The sequence below is a fragment of the Ovis aries genome, chromosome 13 (genome assembly GCF_016772045.2).
Source record: "Ovis aries strain OAR_USU_Benz2616 breed Rambouillet chromosome 13, ARS-UI_Ramb_v3.0, whole genome shotgun sequence".
Taxonomy (NCBI): Eukaryota; Metazoa; Chordata; class Mammalia; order Artiodactyla; family Bovidae; genus Ovis; species Ovis aries.
In genome coordinates this window covers 67,230,190-67,245,392 of record NC_056066.1, presented here as the reverse complement: position 1 = coordinate 67,245,392, position 15,203 = coordinate 67,230,190, and the positions used below count along the sequence as shown (strand labels likewise).

At 45.2% G+C, this 15,203-nt stretch overlaps 1 protein-coding gene across 4 annotated transcripts in view; it reads right to left on the bottom strand.

Moving 5' to 3' along the window:
* Positions 1-4,473: 4,473 nt before the first annotated feature.
* LBP (lipopolysaccharide binding protein) overlaps positions 4,474-15,203 on the bottom strand; it is a 37,162-nt gene continuing 26,432 nt past the window's right edge. For 2 of the 4 annotated variants that reach the window (XM_004014566.5, XM_042230122.1), the window contains 4 exons: positions 14,776-14,818; positions 9,286-9,349; positions 8,105-8,181; positions 4,474-5,744 (listed from right to left, as the gene is read on the bottom strand). In XM_004014566.5, coding sequence (XP_004014615.1) covers positions 5,700-5,744; positions 8,105-8,181; positions 9,286-9,349; positions 14,776-14,818 — 229 coding nt within the window. In that variant the 3' untranslated portion in view covers positions 4,474-5,699. Of the gene's footprint in view, positions 8,182-9,285; positions 9,350-14,775; positions 14,819-15,203 lie in introns of all 4 variants that reach the window. The other 2 variants (XM_060397796.1, XM_060397797.1) reach the window with 1 other exon arrangement.

The window sequence follows — 15,203 nt, the reverse complement described above, 5'->3', positions numbered from 1 at the left end:
CATTCCATTTGCCAAAGGTCGGTTACAAGGTCACATCTAACTGCAAGGGAGGCTGGGAAACAGTTATGTGCCCAGGAAGGAGAAATGGATTCATGACCAGCTATCAAGTCCAACTCTTTCCATCTGCTCTTTTTCAGCTGAGGGAACTTGGGCTCAGAGAGGTCCTAGGTCACCATGAGTAAAGAGAAATTAAGAGATGCAATCTATATATAGTTGATGAAGCAGGAAACAAAAGTGCAGATGTAGTATCTGAAATTATAAACTGACCAATGCTGCTGCTGCTGCTAAGTCGCTTCAGTCGTGTCCAACTCTGTGCGACCCCATAGACGGCAGCCCATCAGGCTCCCCCGTCCCTGGGCTCTCCAGGCAAGAACACTGGAGTGGGTTGCCATTTCCTTCTCCAATGCATGAAAGTGAAAAAGGAAAGTGAAGTTTTTCAGTCGTGTCCAACTCCTAGCGACCCCATGGACTACAGCCTACCAGGCTCCTCCGTCCATGGGATTTTCCAGGCAAGAGTACTGGAGTGGGGTGCCATTGCCTTCTCCGAAACTAACCAATAGAGAAGCCAAAAATATGAGGCTACTGAGAATTCCCTGGGGGTCCATTGGTTAGGACTTGGTGCTTTTGCTGCTGTGGCCCCATTCAATCCCTGGTTGGGGAACCAAAATCTTGCAAGCTGTATAGTGAGACACCACCCTCCCCAACCCACCCTACCCCACCCCCCTCCCCAGAAAATGAAGTTACATAGCTTTCTTGAGAGAGGGACTGTAAATGGGATGGCTAAATGAATTGTTGGCATATAAATGTTCAGTTGAAGTTCCTTTGTGTTCATTGTTGCTTAATATTCTATTGTGTGAATATTTCACCATGAGTCTATCCGCTGCTGATGGACATTTGGGTTATTTTCAACTGGAGGCTGTGATGACGAGCATACATGAACACACCACTAAGTGTCTTTGGTGAACATATGAGGGCATTTCAGTTGGGTGTATGATCGCTGAGGCATAGCCACGTTCAACTATAGCAGGTCATTCCAATAGTTGTACCAACTTACACTCCCACCAACAGCAGCCGAGTGTTCCAGTTACTCCACGTTCTTGCCAACACTTGGATTTTGTCAGGAGGAGTTCTTAGAGAGCCATCTTTTTCTTTATTGATTTGGCTGTCTCAGGTCTTAGTTGTGGCACCTGTAGGCTTCTAGCTGTGGTGTATAGGCTTAGTTGCCTCATGGCATGAGGGATCTAGTCCCCAGAAGAACAAAGCCCAGACCTCTCTGAGCCAAGTTGAATTCTTTACTACACAACCTTCGTCAAGCCAACGCTGTGATTCTGAGGGAGCCCCTTCTTCTGTATACTCAGGAGGAGTGGGGAGGGTGAAAGAGGAGACTGAGAGCAAATACCCAGCTGCTAAATTGATGGAAAAATCTCTTTAAATGACTGAATTCCATTTCTGGACATTTATTTCATGGATGAGCTGACTCCTGTACATGTGTGGATGCATGAATAAGAAATGATGTATGGATAAGGTTATTCCCTGAAACATTATTTATTGTCATGAGTTCAGCTGAGTTGGAGAGAGAGCTGGGCTGCCACCTGGGCTGTCAGTGTAGTTGATTAAAGCAACAACAAGCCCAAATGCAAGTCACAGCAAAGCCTTTAGTCACTCAACCCGAAATATAAGCAAGACTCAAACCAGAGAAAGCACCGATGCCCCTGTTGCATTTCCTCCATTGGACAGCGTGCAGGTGGGTCAGGGGGATTGGTGTAGACATTGGGGTCATCTCATTGATGAGGGTCCCCAAACAGAAGCCTCTGGCAGGTTCCTGGACCTTGAGCCAGGGGGTGGGGATGGGCAGAGTGCTGGAAGTGGACAAGTACTGAGCATGAGTCATTATGGGTTTTCCTGGTGGCTCAGTGGTAAAGAATCCAACTGCCAGTGCAGGAGATGTGAGTTCAGTCCCTGGGTTGGCAAGATCCCCTGGAGAAGGAAGTGGCAACCCACTCCAGTATTCTTGCCTGGGAAATCCCATGGACAGGGAAGCCTGTCGGGCTACAGTCCATGGCGTTGCAAAAGAGTCAGAGGAGGCTTAGCAACTGAACAACAACAACGAGTCATTGTGGGGAAAAAGTCTTCAAGGTTCCCTGCTTCGCTCTCTGATATGGTCCTTGGCAGAGGCATCTAAAGACCTTGGCCCAAGGTTTCAGGTAAAGAGACTTAGGAATGAAGGCTTCTGGGTTAGGAATGCACATATGCAAGGAGCATGCCCAGCCAGGGTGTCTGCGTCTCTGACTGCAGCTCCCCTTGGGGACCACAGTGAATTTACTGGGCGCCAAGATTGGTGTGGGGAGGGCAGTTTTCCTCCACGAGGCCCATCAGGTCAAGCCTTTGTCATTGCCTACAGTAAGGCCTCAGAAATCTCACATAAGTTTTTGGGTAAGTGCTCAGTTCAGTTCAGTCACTCAGTCATGTCTGACTCTTTGCGACCCCATGGACTGCAGCATGCCAAGCTTCCCTGTCCATCACCAACTCCTGGAGCTTACTCAAACTCATGTCCATTGAGTCAGTGTTGCCATCCAACCATCTCATCCTCTGTTGTCTGGACTTCAGTTAAAATGAGGAGCTGGGCTTCTCACTTATAAAATCAAAGTCTTGGAAACAACCTGAGGACAAGTTAATAGTGGGTTGGTTAAAAAAAATTGAGGTTCACCCTCACCAGGAAATCCAATGCATCTTTAAGAAAGGGGAAGTTGTCTGTGTGTGTACACAAATATGGAACAGTGTGAGGCTGTGGGAGGGCTCTTGGGAAGTTAGTGAAGAGGGGGAAAGGCACTTCGTAGTTAGGAAGAGCATCTCCAGGGTGGCGTCTTAGTTTGTGTGGGGTAAAGTCTATGGCACAATGGCTATCAATGGTTCTTCTATAGTCTCTTGATGGTTCTTTGATAGCCCAGAGTTCCGACTGTTAATATTAGAATATGCTGTCCCAAGGCTGAGCTGCTAAGGATACTTGCACATCTGTAGTCAGACTTCAGGGTGTCAGAACCTGCTAGAGGACCCCAGGACTGGCAATGGTGGTCCTGGAGCCACCCCAGCAAGACACAATGACCGTCTAACTTGAGGCTCTGCTATTGAGGGAACGTGTTTAGTTTCACTGGGCAGAAATGGCCTTTCCTTGCTTTGTGAATGAGAAATACTTTGTACTTTCATAAATAAGTGCTTTTCCCCCCTGTCTCATAGCAGACCTGGTTGTCCCATGCTCATCAAGTACTGGGCTTCCCCAAGTCCTTTCTTGGAGCCATTCCTTGGAATGCCCTGGAATGACCTAGAATGCTATGAAATGAGGACTTGCTTGCAAAGTAAGCTGAGTTTCTTAAAAATATGCAGAAGAGGGATACCTGGTGGTCCAGTGACTAAGATCCCTCCCTCCTAGTGCAGGGGGCCTAGGTTCGGTCCTTGCTGGGAGAGCTAGATTCCACCTACTGCAACTAAGAGTTCACATGCCACAACTAAGACCCAGTGCAGCCAACCAAATGAATATTAAAAAATTAAAATATGCAGAGGAGGCCAACCCATGGCTTTTACAAGCAATGTGGCAAACAGTCTCACATCACATCCAGAAGTCTGGGCCCATATGCAGGCCCCATCTATCTTACTGGTCTGTCATGCCAACCTGAATTCTACTTGCTGGCACTTATGTTTCTTTGCCCGAGAGGTTTCTACTAGTGCCAGAGCCCACTCTGCCTACACTAGAAGAACCAGAGAACTAATGTACTCCAGGAGATCCCCTCAACCAGTGACAGATGGGAGATGATGTACAGCATCCTGGCAATCTTGGCCCTTGGATGGATCCTCTGGAGGGTCTAACACTGGCTCCCAGGGTCCCCCAATGGGATTAAGGTGGAAACTGGTTTGATCATGAATCTTTTGAACTTTAGAGTTTAAAGCTTGCCTTTCCTTCTCCACTCACTTCCTTTCCTCCACTGGTTACTTCTCAGGATCCTCTTCCCAGTAAACTACTTGTCCCCACCTGCTTGTCTCAGAGTCTGCTTCCAGGGAGCCCAGAGGAAGGCAGGTGATAAATGTATCAGCTGTTTACCAGGACCTGGTTACGCCCTATTCTTCCCCAACCCCTGGAAGCTGGATGTGAACCCATTGTGTTCCTAGTCACCATGCAAGGAGGGGTTCTCAGCAAATTTGACACATGAGGACTTTAGAGAACCCTTGCCCTGGGGCCCAAAGCAAGTGTGTTGGGATTAAGACTGATTCTTTCCACCAAAAGGCAAAGTTCTGAAAAGCAGGCGCTGGAGCTGGTCTGTGCTGCTTCTCCTTTTCCTGTGCCGATCAGCTCAGGGCCAACAAACAGGAGATGCTTAGTAAGGATGTCCAGGCAATAATCACCAAATCCCCAGGAGGGCTAAATAAATCCTTTTACATGGATCAACTAACATTCTCATTATAATAGTCCTGGGTCATGGATACTATTACTAACATTTTTATTTTATAGGATAAAGTGGGGGAAAGGAGAAAGGGACCTGCCCAAGGCCCCATGGCCAATGCTGGATGAAGTCAAGCCCTTCACAGTCCATCACTAGGGTGGATGATGGTGGTGAACAAGTGCACAAAAGGGATGCGGTGAAGCCATGGCTTACCCTACCACTGGCTGGGTGACAGTGCCTCGTCCCAACTTGGAATTCATCTCTGTCACACATAGGGTAAATGGGTCTATTCCCTGTGAATTATCTGCTAGCCAGCAGCTCCATCCATCTGCTCAACAACACAATTTTAAAAATATCCAACAAGCTTCCTGATTCCCAGTCCCTGGGGGCCCAACTACACAACTTGGAAATGACTCTTTGGTAAAGTCTGATCAAAGGTAGGTTGTTCAGTAATCAGAAATCATGGCTTTTTCCTCCAGGCTTGAGACTCATAAACAGCAGTTGAATGAGCTTTATATTTGGGTTGGACCCATAACCTAGATGGATCCATTTCCTCCTAATTTACACCAGTTTTGATGGGGGGAAAGCAGCAGGAGGCTGAGTTTTTTGCTCTGGGAGATCCCCTGGTTCCTCTGTCTGTAGCAGGCAGAGAGGGAGTGCAGGAGGGGGGGCATATTGAAAGGAGTCCATGAACTGTCCATGAACTGAGATAGGAAAGTGCCTGAGAGAGCCAGCATCAGCTCCAGCTCCAGGGCTGAGCAGGGAACAAAATCCCATGTTCCCTCATGGAGGTTTCCACAACAGCGGTGCTGAAAAATGAGAATGCAGTCAGGGCTCATCCTTGGAGACCACAGAAGGAGCTGATCATCCAAAGACCCCTTAGGTAGCAGAGGGTGGGTGGTACAGCAGTTCAGCTGATGTAGCAGGTGGTTCTTTCATTGAGCCATTCAATAAATATTTATTGAGGACCTACTAAGTGCCAGCACTCTGCTAGGCACAGATTCGGTGGTGAATAAAAAAAGACAGTGCCTGCCCTTAAAGACAGGACAGGTTAGTGGGTGAGGATGGTCTATTCTGGTGGGAAAGTAAAGTCTGGAGTCAGAGAGTGGGTGCACGTGCTGAAAGGGTAGGGGCAGAGGCCAAGTCCCCACAACTGATAACAGAGACGTCTTCATCTTCCCAGAATCTCCAGGAAAGTGCTGCACATCTGGAAATGCAACTTGGCGATCCAGCTGTGGCCTCCAAGCCCTGTCTTTCACCTTGCCCTCAAACTCTCAGGTACCGAACATTGGTTCCCAAAAACAGGAAGTCCTAGGAGAGACAAGACAGGATGGGATGGTGAAAGCATTCTCTACTCCAAAAAGACACATCTCTGATTTAAAGGGAGGCCCACATCTGGGGAAGCACACGCTCTGTCAGAAACCAGGTCAGCGCATAAATCGAGCCTGTGTCTCTGTCCCCAAGGTCTCCATAAAGCACAGCTTTTGCTGGCTACCTTCTCTAAGGTGGCAATTTATCTGTCATTTCCCAAGCTGCTGCTTTCTGGCAGACCTCATAAATGTCCTTCATGTCACCTAACTTTTCTCTCCTTGGCAAATAACACAAAACTGTGAGCTGCTGGGGCTTACTCTCCTCCCCCCTCATAAGTTTCCATCACGTAAGGCACGAGAATTCTGAACTCAGCAAAATCCAATTCTTTCCCTGATTTTGGGGGTGAAAACACATTGGCAGAGTTGACCTCAAAATTCTAATGCATGTGATTATATATATAGTTGACCTGTTGTTAAATGAGGATTAAGGGCACTGATGCTCCATGGGTGGAAAATCCATGTAGAGCTCTCTGTATCCATGTTTCCTCGTATCTGTGATTCAGCATGCCCAGATTCAACCAGCTGTGCAGATGGTGTAATAGCTTAGTATTTACTATGGGAAAAAAAGGGCTTCCCTGATAGCTCAGTTGGTAAAGAATCCACCTGCAATGCAGGAAACCCCAGTTCAATTCCTGGGTCAGGAAGATCCGCTGGAGAAGGAATAGGGTACCCACTCCCGTTATTCTTGGGCTTCCCTTGTGGCTCAGCTGGTAAAGAATCCGCCAGCAATGTGGGAAACCTGGGTTTGATTCCTGGGTTGGGAAGATCCCCTGGAGAAGGGAAAGGCTACCCACTCCAATACTCTGGCCTAGAGAATTCCATGGACTGTATAGTTCATGGGGTTGCAAAGAGTTGGATACAACTGAATGACTTTCACTTTCACTTTTCATTGAAAAAAAATCTGCATATAAGCGAATCTGGGGACTTTCAAACCCGTCGCTTAAGGGTCAATCTAACAAATCTTCTAATGACTTCCATTACACCAAATAGCTAAAAGCTCTAATCTTCACAAGAGCCCAGTGAGGTTTGGGCTACATCTCATTTTACCGAAGAGAAAACTGAGGCCAGCTAAGTGAACTGTCACTCAGTCCTTGCTTTCAACAACGATCTGTCTCACTCCTTAGAAACTCTCAGTAAGAGTTGGATGTTGACTACCTCTGAGCCCAAAAGGGCTCCAGACATTTGTTTTTCAAATGTGACAGGTGATGTCTGTTTCAATGTTTCTGATCACTCCGCTGCCTGTCACTCTCTTCAGTAGCTGTTATTTGCTGGATGTTGACTATGTATCAGGCACAAAGCAGTATGTCCTTAAATGCTCACAAGCCTGCCAACCCAGTCATCCCACCTCACAGATGCTGTTCTAGAAAGATAACCTGAACCGCGGGGCACAGAGGGTGCATAAAATGCCCGGCTAGAATAGTGGAGAGTCTAATGAAGAATAAGACATATTCCTCGATAGTCAAATAGTTATAAATGATGGTTCATGGCATGGTTGGTACAGTATAGGTGGAGAGGAGACTCAATTGCAACAAAAAGAAAAAAAGAGAAGAAAAACAAGACTGAGAGCTAGCAAGGCAACTATCCAAAACAAACAATTTCAAAAAGTGCTTAGAGAAAACAACAGGCTGGAAGGAAGGAAGTCAGGCTGTGGGTGTGGTGGGGCAATGGGTTTACGAGGGTCAGCACATCAAACATGAGTCCATGACAAACCTCTTCCACTTAAGTAATTAGAAGAAATTCTATTCTATTCCACTTTATTCTATTCTTTTCCATTCCATTTCATTCTATTCCAATCTATGTTTTGGCCACGCAGTGAGGGTTGTGGAATCTTAGTACCCTAACCAGGGATTGAATGTGGGCCCTCAGCAGTGGAAGTGCTGAGTCCTAACCACTGGACCACTAGGGAAATCCCAAGAAATGAGAAATTTCAAAAACATACAAATGCCTTTCAGAATCTGAACTGTTGGTGTGTTTAGGACTGCTGTATTTTCAAAATGAGCTCATCCTGAGGTTCCCCTAGGTCACCCATGGTCGGGGGGTGGGGTGGAAAAGTTGTGACACAGATTGTGTCAAATCCTTCCTGCCCTAATAAAGGACACTTTATTAGGTGCCATGCCACTTATAAAGGACATGTGGATGTCTTCATGACATCCCAGCTGACCCCAAATTGTTCCACGCCCCGTCCAGGCTTTCCCAGCTGCAGGGTTGGCCTGGGTCCCACCCACTGAGTTATAGCCTGCCAACCAGGAAAGCTCACCAACCCCCTCCCCAAATCCTCAGAGCCCCGCTGAACCCACCAACCTTGTGGATCTGGAGAATGGGGTCGTAGAGCTGAATTTTCTTTAGCAGAGGGAGAGGGAAGCCTTCTGCCAACTTATCTGGAGGGTAGAGGCAGAACGTTGAGAGATTGTTTAGTAAATAGTTATGGAGAAAATTTTACCAAAAAAAAGTTCCTCTCTGGAAACTCCCACCCCATGGACTGTAGCCTACCAGGCTCCTCTGTCCACGGGATTTTCCAGGCAATAGTACTGGAGTGGATTGCCATTTCCTTCTCCAGATACATAGTATATGCCCATTTAATTATAACCGAAGATTGGGATTACTATTCTCAAGTTACAGATAAGGAAACTGAAGCACAGAATGGCCAAATAACTTGTGCTAGGTCACACAGCTAGAAAGTGGAAGAACCGAGGCTTGATGCCAGGCAGGCTGACACAGGGGCCCGAACTCTCAGCCATGGTGCTCTGTGGAGGTAGAGGCAAGGATGGGGCAGCGTCTGCTCATGATAAGAAGCTAGTGGGTACTTGCTCTAGGCCCCCTACCTGTATCCTGCTTTCTACTGCAGCCAAATGAAGCAGGGCCTCATGGAAAGAGGGTTTAGGTCTTTATGCTATAGTGTTTGACTAAGGAGTTGGCAACTAACTGGGAAATGTAAATTTAGAGGTGGACAGGTAGCTCAAGTGGTAAAGAATCCTGCCAGTGCAGGAGCCACAGGAGACATGTGTTTGATCCTTCAGTTGGGAAGATCCCCTGGAGAAGAAAAGGGCAACCCACTCCAGAATTCTTGCCTGGGAATTCCCATGGGCAGAGGAGCCTGGTGGGCTACAACCCATGGGGTCGCCAAGAGTCGGACACCACTGAGCACCCGCGCACCTTGCCTTGTGCTCTGCGTGTTAACTTGGTCCTCGGTCTTTCACTTGTCGCCTCAGGGTGTGTGTGGGCACTTCTATGAACCTTTCTTTCTCTCTTAGGAGGAGGTTTCCTGTGCTCCCTAAACTGCCCGTGTCCCCAACCCTCCTTAGAACCATGGAAGAAGATGAGGCAGACTTCAACACTGCCATCTCACAGGCAGGCCACTGAAACTGAGAGGATAAGTGACTCGCCCAAATAACGCAGCCTGCAGGAGAGCCCTGGTTCCAACTTTCTTTCCCCCGAAGAGCAGTGTCCACTCTTGACTTAGAAAAGTCCATAGTGATTCTTACCATTGACCTTGGGGTAAAAGTTGTTGAGAAGGTAATAATTGAGCAGTGCCTCCAACAGCTCCACCTAGTGGAAAATAGGAGAGGTACACCATAACCACGTGTACTGTCTTGCCCACCAACAAGCCTACAAGGAGCCACCCTTGGGGGTGGGGTGGTTCTGTAAATGCTGACATGGCAAAAGCCTCGGGAAAGAAAAAAAAGAGCAAATTTCAGGTAGATACCAACATCATGCTATTGCTTTATAAAATAAAACTATTTTGAGATGCACAATCAATATGTGTACAAAGCGATAGAAAATTTTGGAAGACTACACAACCACCATGCCTACACAATCTTTCCTCTAGGAAGAACATCAAGGTTTGGCTTAGTCTTAAATTTAGTATTTAATTTTTCTTTATCAGTGAAAATGTTTTCCAAAATCACTTATATAACAAAAAATGATTTTAAAGTTGAAACAAAAATTATGAAACCTAACTTTTAACACTCACTGTATGCCAGGTATAGGACTCAGAGCATTATATATATATATATATATATATATATATATATATATATGTTTTTGAACTGTGGTGTTGGAGAAGACTCTTGAGAGTCCCTCGGACTGCAAGGAGATCCAACCAGTCCATTCTGAAGGAGATCAACCCTGGGATTTCTTTGGAAGGAATGATGCTAAAGCTGAAACTTCAGTACTTTGGCCACCTCATGCGAAGAGTTGACTCATTGGAAAAGACTCTGATGCTGGGAAGGATTGGGGGCAGGATAAGAAGGGGACGACAGAGGATGAGATGGCTGGATGGCATCACTGACTCTATGGACGTGAGTCTGAGTGAACTCCAGGAGTTGGTGATGGACAGGGAGGCTTGGTGTTCTGCGATACATGGGGTCACAGAGTCGGACACGACTGAGCGACTGAACTGAACTGAACTGACTGATAGCACTGGAATGGATGAATTTAACTCAGATGACCATTATATCTACTACTGCGGGCAGGAATCCCTCAGAAGAAATGGAGTAGCCATCACGGTCAAAAAAGAGTCTGAAATGCAGTACTTGGATGCAGTCTCAAAAATGACAGAATGATCTCTGTTTGTCTCCAAGGCAAACCATTCAGTATCACAGTTATCCAAGTCTATGCCCCAAACAGTAATGCTGAAGAAACTGAAGTTGAACGGTTTTATGAAGACCTACAAGACCTTTTAGAACTAACACCCAAAAAAGATGTCCTTTTCATTATAGGGGACTGGAATGCAAAAGTAGGAAGTCAAGAAACACCTGGAGTAACAGGCAAATTTGGCCTTGGAATGCAGAATGAAGCAGGGCAAAGACTAATAGAGTTTTGCCAAGAAAATGCACTGGTCATAGCAAACACCCTCTTCCAACAACACAAGAGAAGACTCTACACATGGACATCACCAGATGGTCAACACCGAAATCAGATTGATTATATTCTTTGCAGCCAAAGATGGAGAAGCTCTATACAGTCAACAAAAACAAGACCAGGAGCTGACTGTGGCTCAGATCATGAACTCCTTATTACCAAATTCAGACTCAAATTGAAGAAAGTAGGGGAAACTGCTAGACCATTCAGATATGACCTAAATCAAATCCCTTGTGATTATACAGTGGAAGTGAGAAATAGATTTAAGGGCCTAGATCTGATAGATAGAGTGCCTGATGAACTATGGAATGAGGTTCGTGACATTGTACAGCAGACAGGGATCAAGACCATCCCCATGGAAAAGAAATGCAAAAAAGCAAAATGGCTGTCTGGAGAGGACTTACAAATAGCTGAAGAGAAGAGAGGCGAAAAGCAAAGGAGAAAAGGAAAGATAAAACCATCTGAATGCAGAGTTCCAAAGAATAGCAAGAAGAGATAAGAAAGCCTTCTTCAGTGATCAACGCAAAGAAATAGAGGAAAACAACAGAATGGGAATGACTAGATATCTCTTCAAGAAAATTAGAGATACCAAGGGAACATTTCACGCAAAGATGGGCTCGATAAAGGACAGAAATGGTAGGGACCTAACAGAAGCAGAAGATATTAAGAAGAGGTGGCAAGAATACACAGAAGAACTGTACAAAAAAGATCTTCACAACCCAGATAATCATGATGATGTGATCACTAATTTAGAGCCAGACATCTTGAAATGTAAAGTCAAGTGGGCCTTAGAAAGCATCACTATGAACAAAGCTAGTGGAGGTGATGGAATTCCAGTGGAGCTGTTTCAAATCCTGAAAGATGATGCTGTGAAAGTGCTGCACTCAATATGCCAGCAAATTTGGAAAACTCAGCAGTGGCCACAGGACTGGAAAAGGTCAGTTTTCATTCCAATTCCAAAGAAAGGCAATGCCAAAGAATGCTCAAACTACCGCACAATTGCACTCATCTCACATGCTAGTAAAGTAACGCTCAAAATTCTCCAAGCCAGGCTTCAGGAATACGTGAACCGTGAACTCCCTGATGTTCAAGCTGGTTTTAGAAAAGGCAGAGGAACCAGAGATCAAATTGCCAACATCTGCTGGATCATGGAAAAAGCAAGAGAGTTCCAGAAAAACATCTATTTCTGCTTTATGGACTATGCCAAAGCCTTTGACTGTGTGGATCACAATAAACTGTGGAAAATTCTTCAAGAGATGGGAATACCAGACCACCTGACCCGCCTCTTGAGAAACCTGTATGCAGGTCAGGAAGCAACAGTTAGAACTGGACATGGAACAACAGACTGGTTCCAAATAGGAAAAGGAGTACGTCAAGGCTGTATATGGTCACCCTGCTTATTTAACTTATATGCAGAGTACATCATGAGAAACACTGGACTGGAAGAAACACAAGCTGGAATCGAGATTGCCGGGAGAAATATCAGTTACCTCAGATATTCAGATGACACCACCCTTATGGTAGAAAGTGAAGAGGAACTAAAAAGCCTCTTGATGAAAGTAAAAGAGAAGAGTGAAAAAGTTGGCTTAAAGCTCAACATTCAGAAAATGAAGATCATGGCATCTGGTCCCATCACTTCATGGGAAATAGATGGGGAAACAGTAGAAACAGTGTCAGACTTTACTTTTTTGGGCTCCAAAATCACCGCAGATGGTGACTGCAGCCATGAAATTAAAAGACGCTTACTCCTTGGAAGAAAAGTTATGATCAACCTAGATTGTATATTCAAAAGCAGAGACATTACTTTGCCAACTAAGGTTCGTCTAGTCAAGGCTATGTTTTTTCCTGTGGTCATGTATGGATGTGAGAGTTGGGCTGTGAAGAAGGCTGAGTGCCGAAGAATTGATGCTTTTGAACTGTGGTGTTGGAGAAGACTCTTGAGAGTCCCTTGGACTGCAGGGAGATCCAACCAGTCCATTCTGAAGGAGATCAACCCTGGGATTTCTTTGGAAGGAATGATGCTAAAGCTGAAACTCCAGTACTTTGGACACCTCATGCGAAGAGTTGACTCATTGGAAAAGACTCTGATGCTGGGAGGGATTGGGGGCAGGAGGAGAAGGGGACGACTGAGGATGAGATGGCTGGATGGCATCACTGACTCAATGGATGTGAATCTGAGTGAACTCCGGGAGTTGGTGATGGACAGGGAGGCCTGGCATGCTGCGATTCATGGGGTCGCAAAGAGTCAGACATGACTGAGCGACTGAACTGAACTTATAAATATATATATATATATGTGTGTGTGTATATATATATATATATATAGGATTCACTATAAGTCTTCAAAGTTAGTATTAATGCCCCCATTTCACAGATAAGAAAACTAAGGCCCACGGAATGAAAGTGACTTTCTAGAAATTGAATCCAGATTTATATGAGTCTACAGGTCTTGTTTCTTACAGTCAATGTTGGGAAAACCTGATAGGATGACTTTAAACAAATATTTATTTAGTCTAAAGTCTCTGTTTTTGGTTGTGCTAGGTCTTCGTCGCTACGCCTGGGCTTTCTCTAGCTGTGGTGAGTGGGGGCTCCTCTCTAGTTGTGTTTCACGGGCTTCTCATTGCGGTGGCTTCTTTTGTTGCAGAGCTTGGGCTCCAGGCACATGGGCTTCAGTACTTGCAGCGCCCGGGCTTGGTTGCTGTGTGACATGTGGAATCTTCCTGGATCAGGGATCGAACCCATGTCCCCTGCATTGGCAGGCGGATCCTTATGCACTGTTCCACCAGGGAAGTCCCAGGATGACTTTTTGTGACTCTTGACATAGGAATAATTTACTTCACAGCACATTTTTACACGCCACGCACGGACACAGTGTTAGTGTGCCATTATTCACTTCACCCTTCATTCTCTGAAAGGAGTCATCCTTCGGGGTCTCTGAGCAGTGTCTCTCCTCACACTCATTTGTTTATGTCCTCTTGTACCTGAGAGAAAGTCTGGTCAGTGGGGGGCAGGTAGAGGGAGGTCCGAGAGGACCAGTATCCATAGGATGGTAAAAAGGTAGCCAACTACTGTAGGTTAAAATCTTTCCATCTCCTCCTTGACCTGTGAGGAGGAACACCACCCCACTTTCCCTCTTCAGAAATCTCTCCTTGAGTGTTTCAGCCCACGCAAATCTTCCCATTCTTTTTTCTCCTTTCATATGGGGCCGTTTCACCACGGCTACGTTTTCCTCTTTGTGGAAATCGTCTCTTGGTTTCGTCTGCCCAGACATCAATTCCTTTTGTTTAAATAACAGAATTCCTATTTTCTTCAGGGGAATGCTCCTTTCCTATCTCAGCCCACGTGGTTTGGGACTGCAAATCTTGGTTCTGGGGAGCTGAAACCCATGCTGGTTGATTGGCTTTGTCCAATTTCCAGCCAAGATGTTTGGCTAAAGATGGGCATTTGATTAAGAATAATCCAATGAGGACTAGCACACGATCTTTTTTTTGGTAGGGTTTTTTTTTTTTTAATAAAACTACAGGAAATTTGGGAATTTTCCACCAATGGGAAGAACCTGCCTGAGAATGAAGCAAACAGATGAAAGCAGAATGGAGAGACAGAGATTCTTCTCTTAATATATATATATATGTTCTTTTTTCTTTTTAAAAAATTCATGGAAGATTCTTTAGATTCTGTAGTGTACTAGTTTTCAGAAGTTTCTCACTCATGATTTCATATAGTCCTATAATAACTTCCCTTGCCTTTTCAAATTGATGCACTAATCTGAACACCTGGATCCAGCTATGCCTGAAACCTCTAGCCTTAGCTTTTTTGTTTTTTAGTATATGATCCTATTCATTCCTCCTCTTTGCTTAAGACACTTATAGTTAGCCTTTTTTTTCCCTTGCAATTAAAAGAATTCTGTCCACCAAGTGATTTAATTGTACACTGTCTAATATTGGGAGGTAACTGTTCTTCTGCCCTATGGTTCATGCCCTCATGGACTTCTATGATTTCTCGGGCCAAGAGTAACTCTTCTCCTTCTCTATTACAGCTGCCAAAACACTGCTTAGTAAATACTCTAAATTATTTCCCTAATCATTTCTTAAATAAAAACAAGAATAACTTACACTGAATAGTCCAACTTTAGATTCTTTCAGTTCCACTTGTATCCTGTAACAAAGCAGAGAAGATTCAGAGATGTGGGCATTATGTTCAAGGGAAACCCAATGTGGGGATCCCCCAGAAGAAGGACACACCACCTGGAGAAGGCGTAGGGCCAAGGGTGTGGTATAGTGAGAGTGAAAAAGATTACTGAGGAACCAAAAACAATGATATGACCTTACTGGGAAGACTTACAGAGGGGAAGTGTGCAGTGTAAAGGAACTCAATCTCTGTAATTTCAGGAAGTCAATATTGCTGATATCTAAAATTCATAGATAAAGGAAAAACAGTAAATTCTTTAGAAGTTTGGAAGTAATGGTGGAAAGGAAGTTTAAGGAGACAGGACCAGTGCGGGGAAAGAATTGGGCCAGTTGGGCTAAAATTTAAGTTTGCT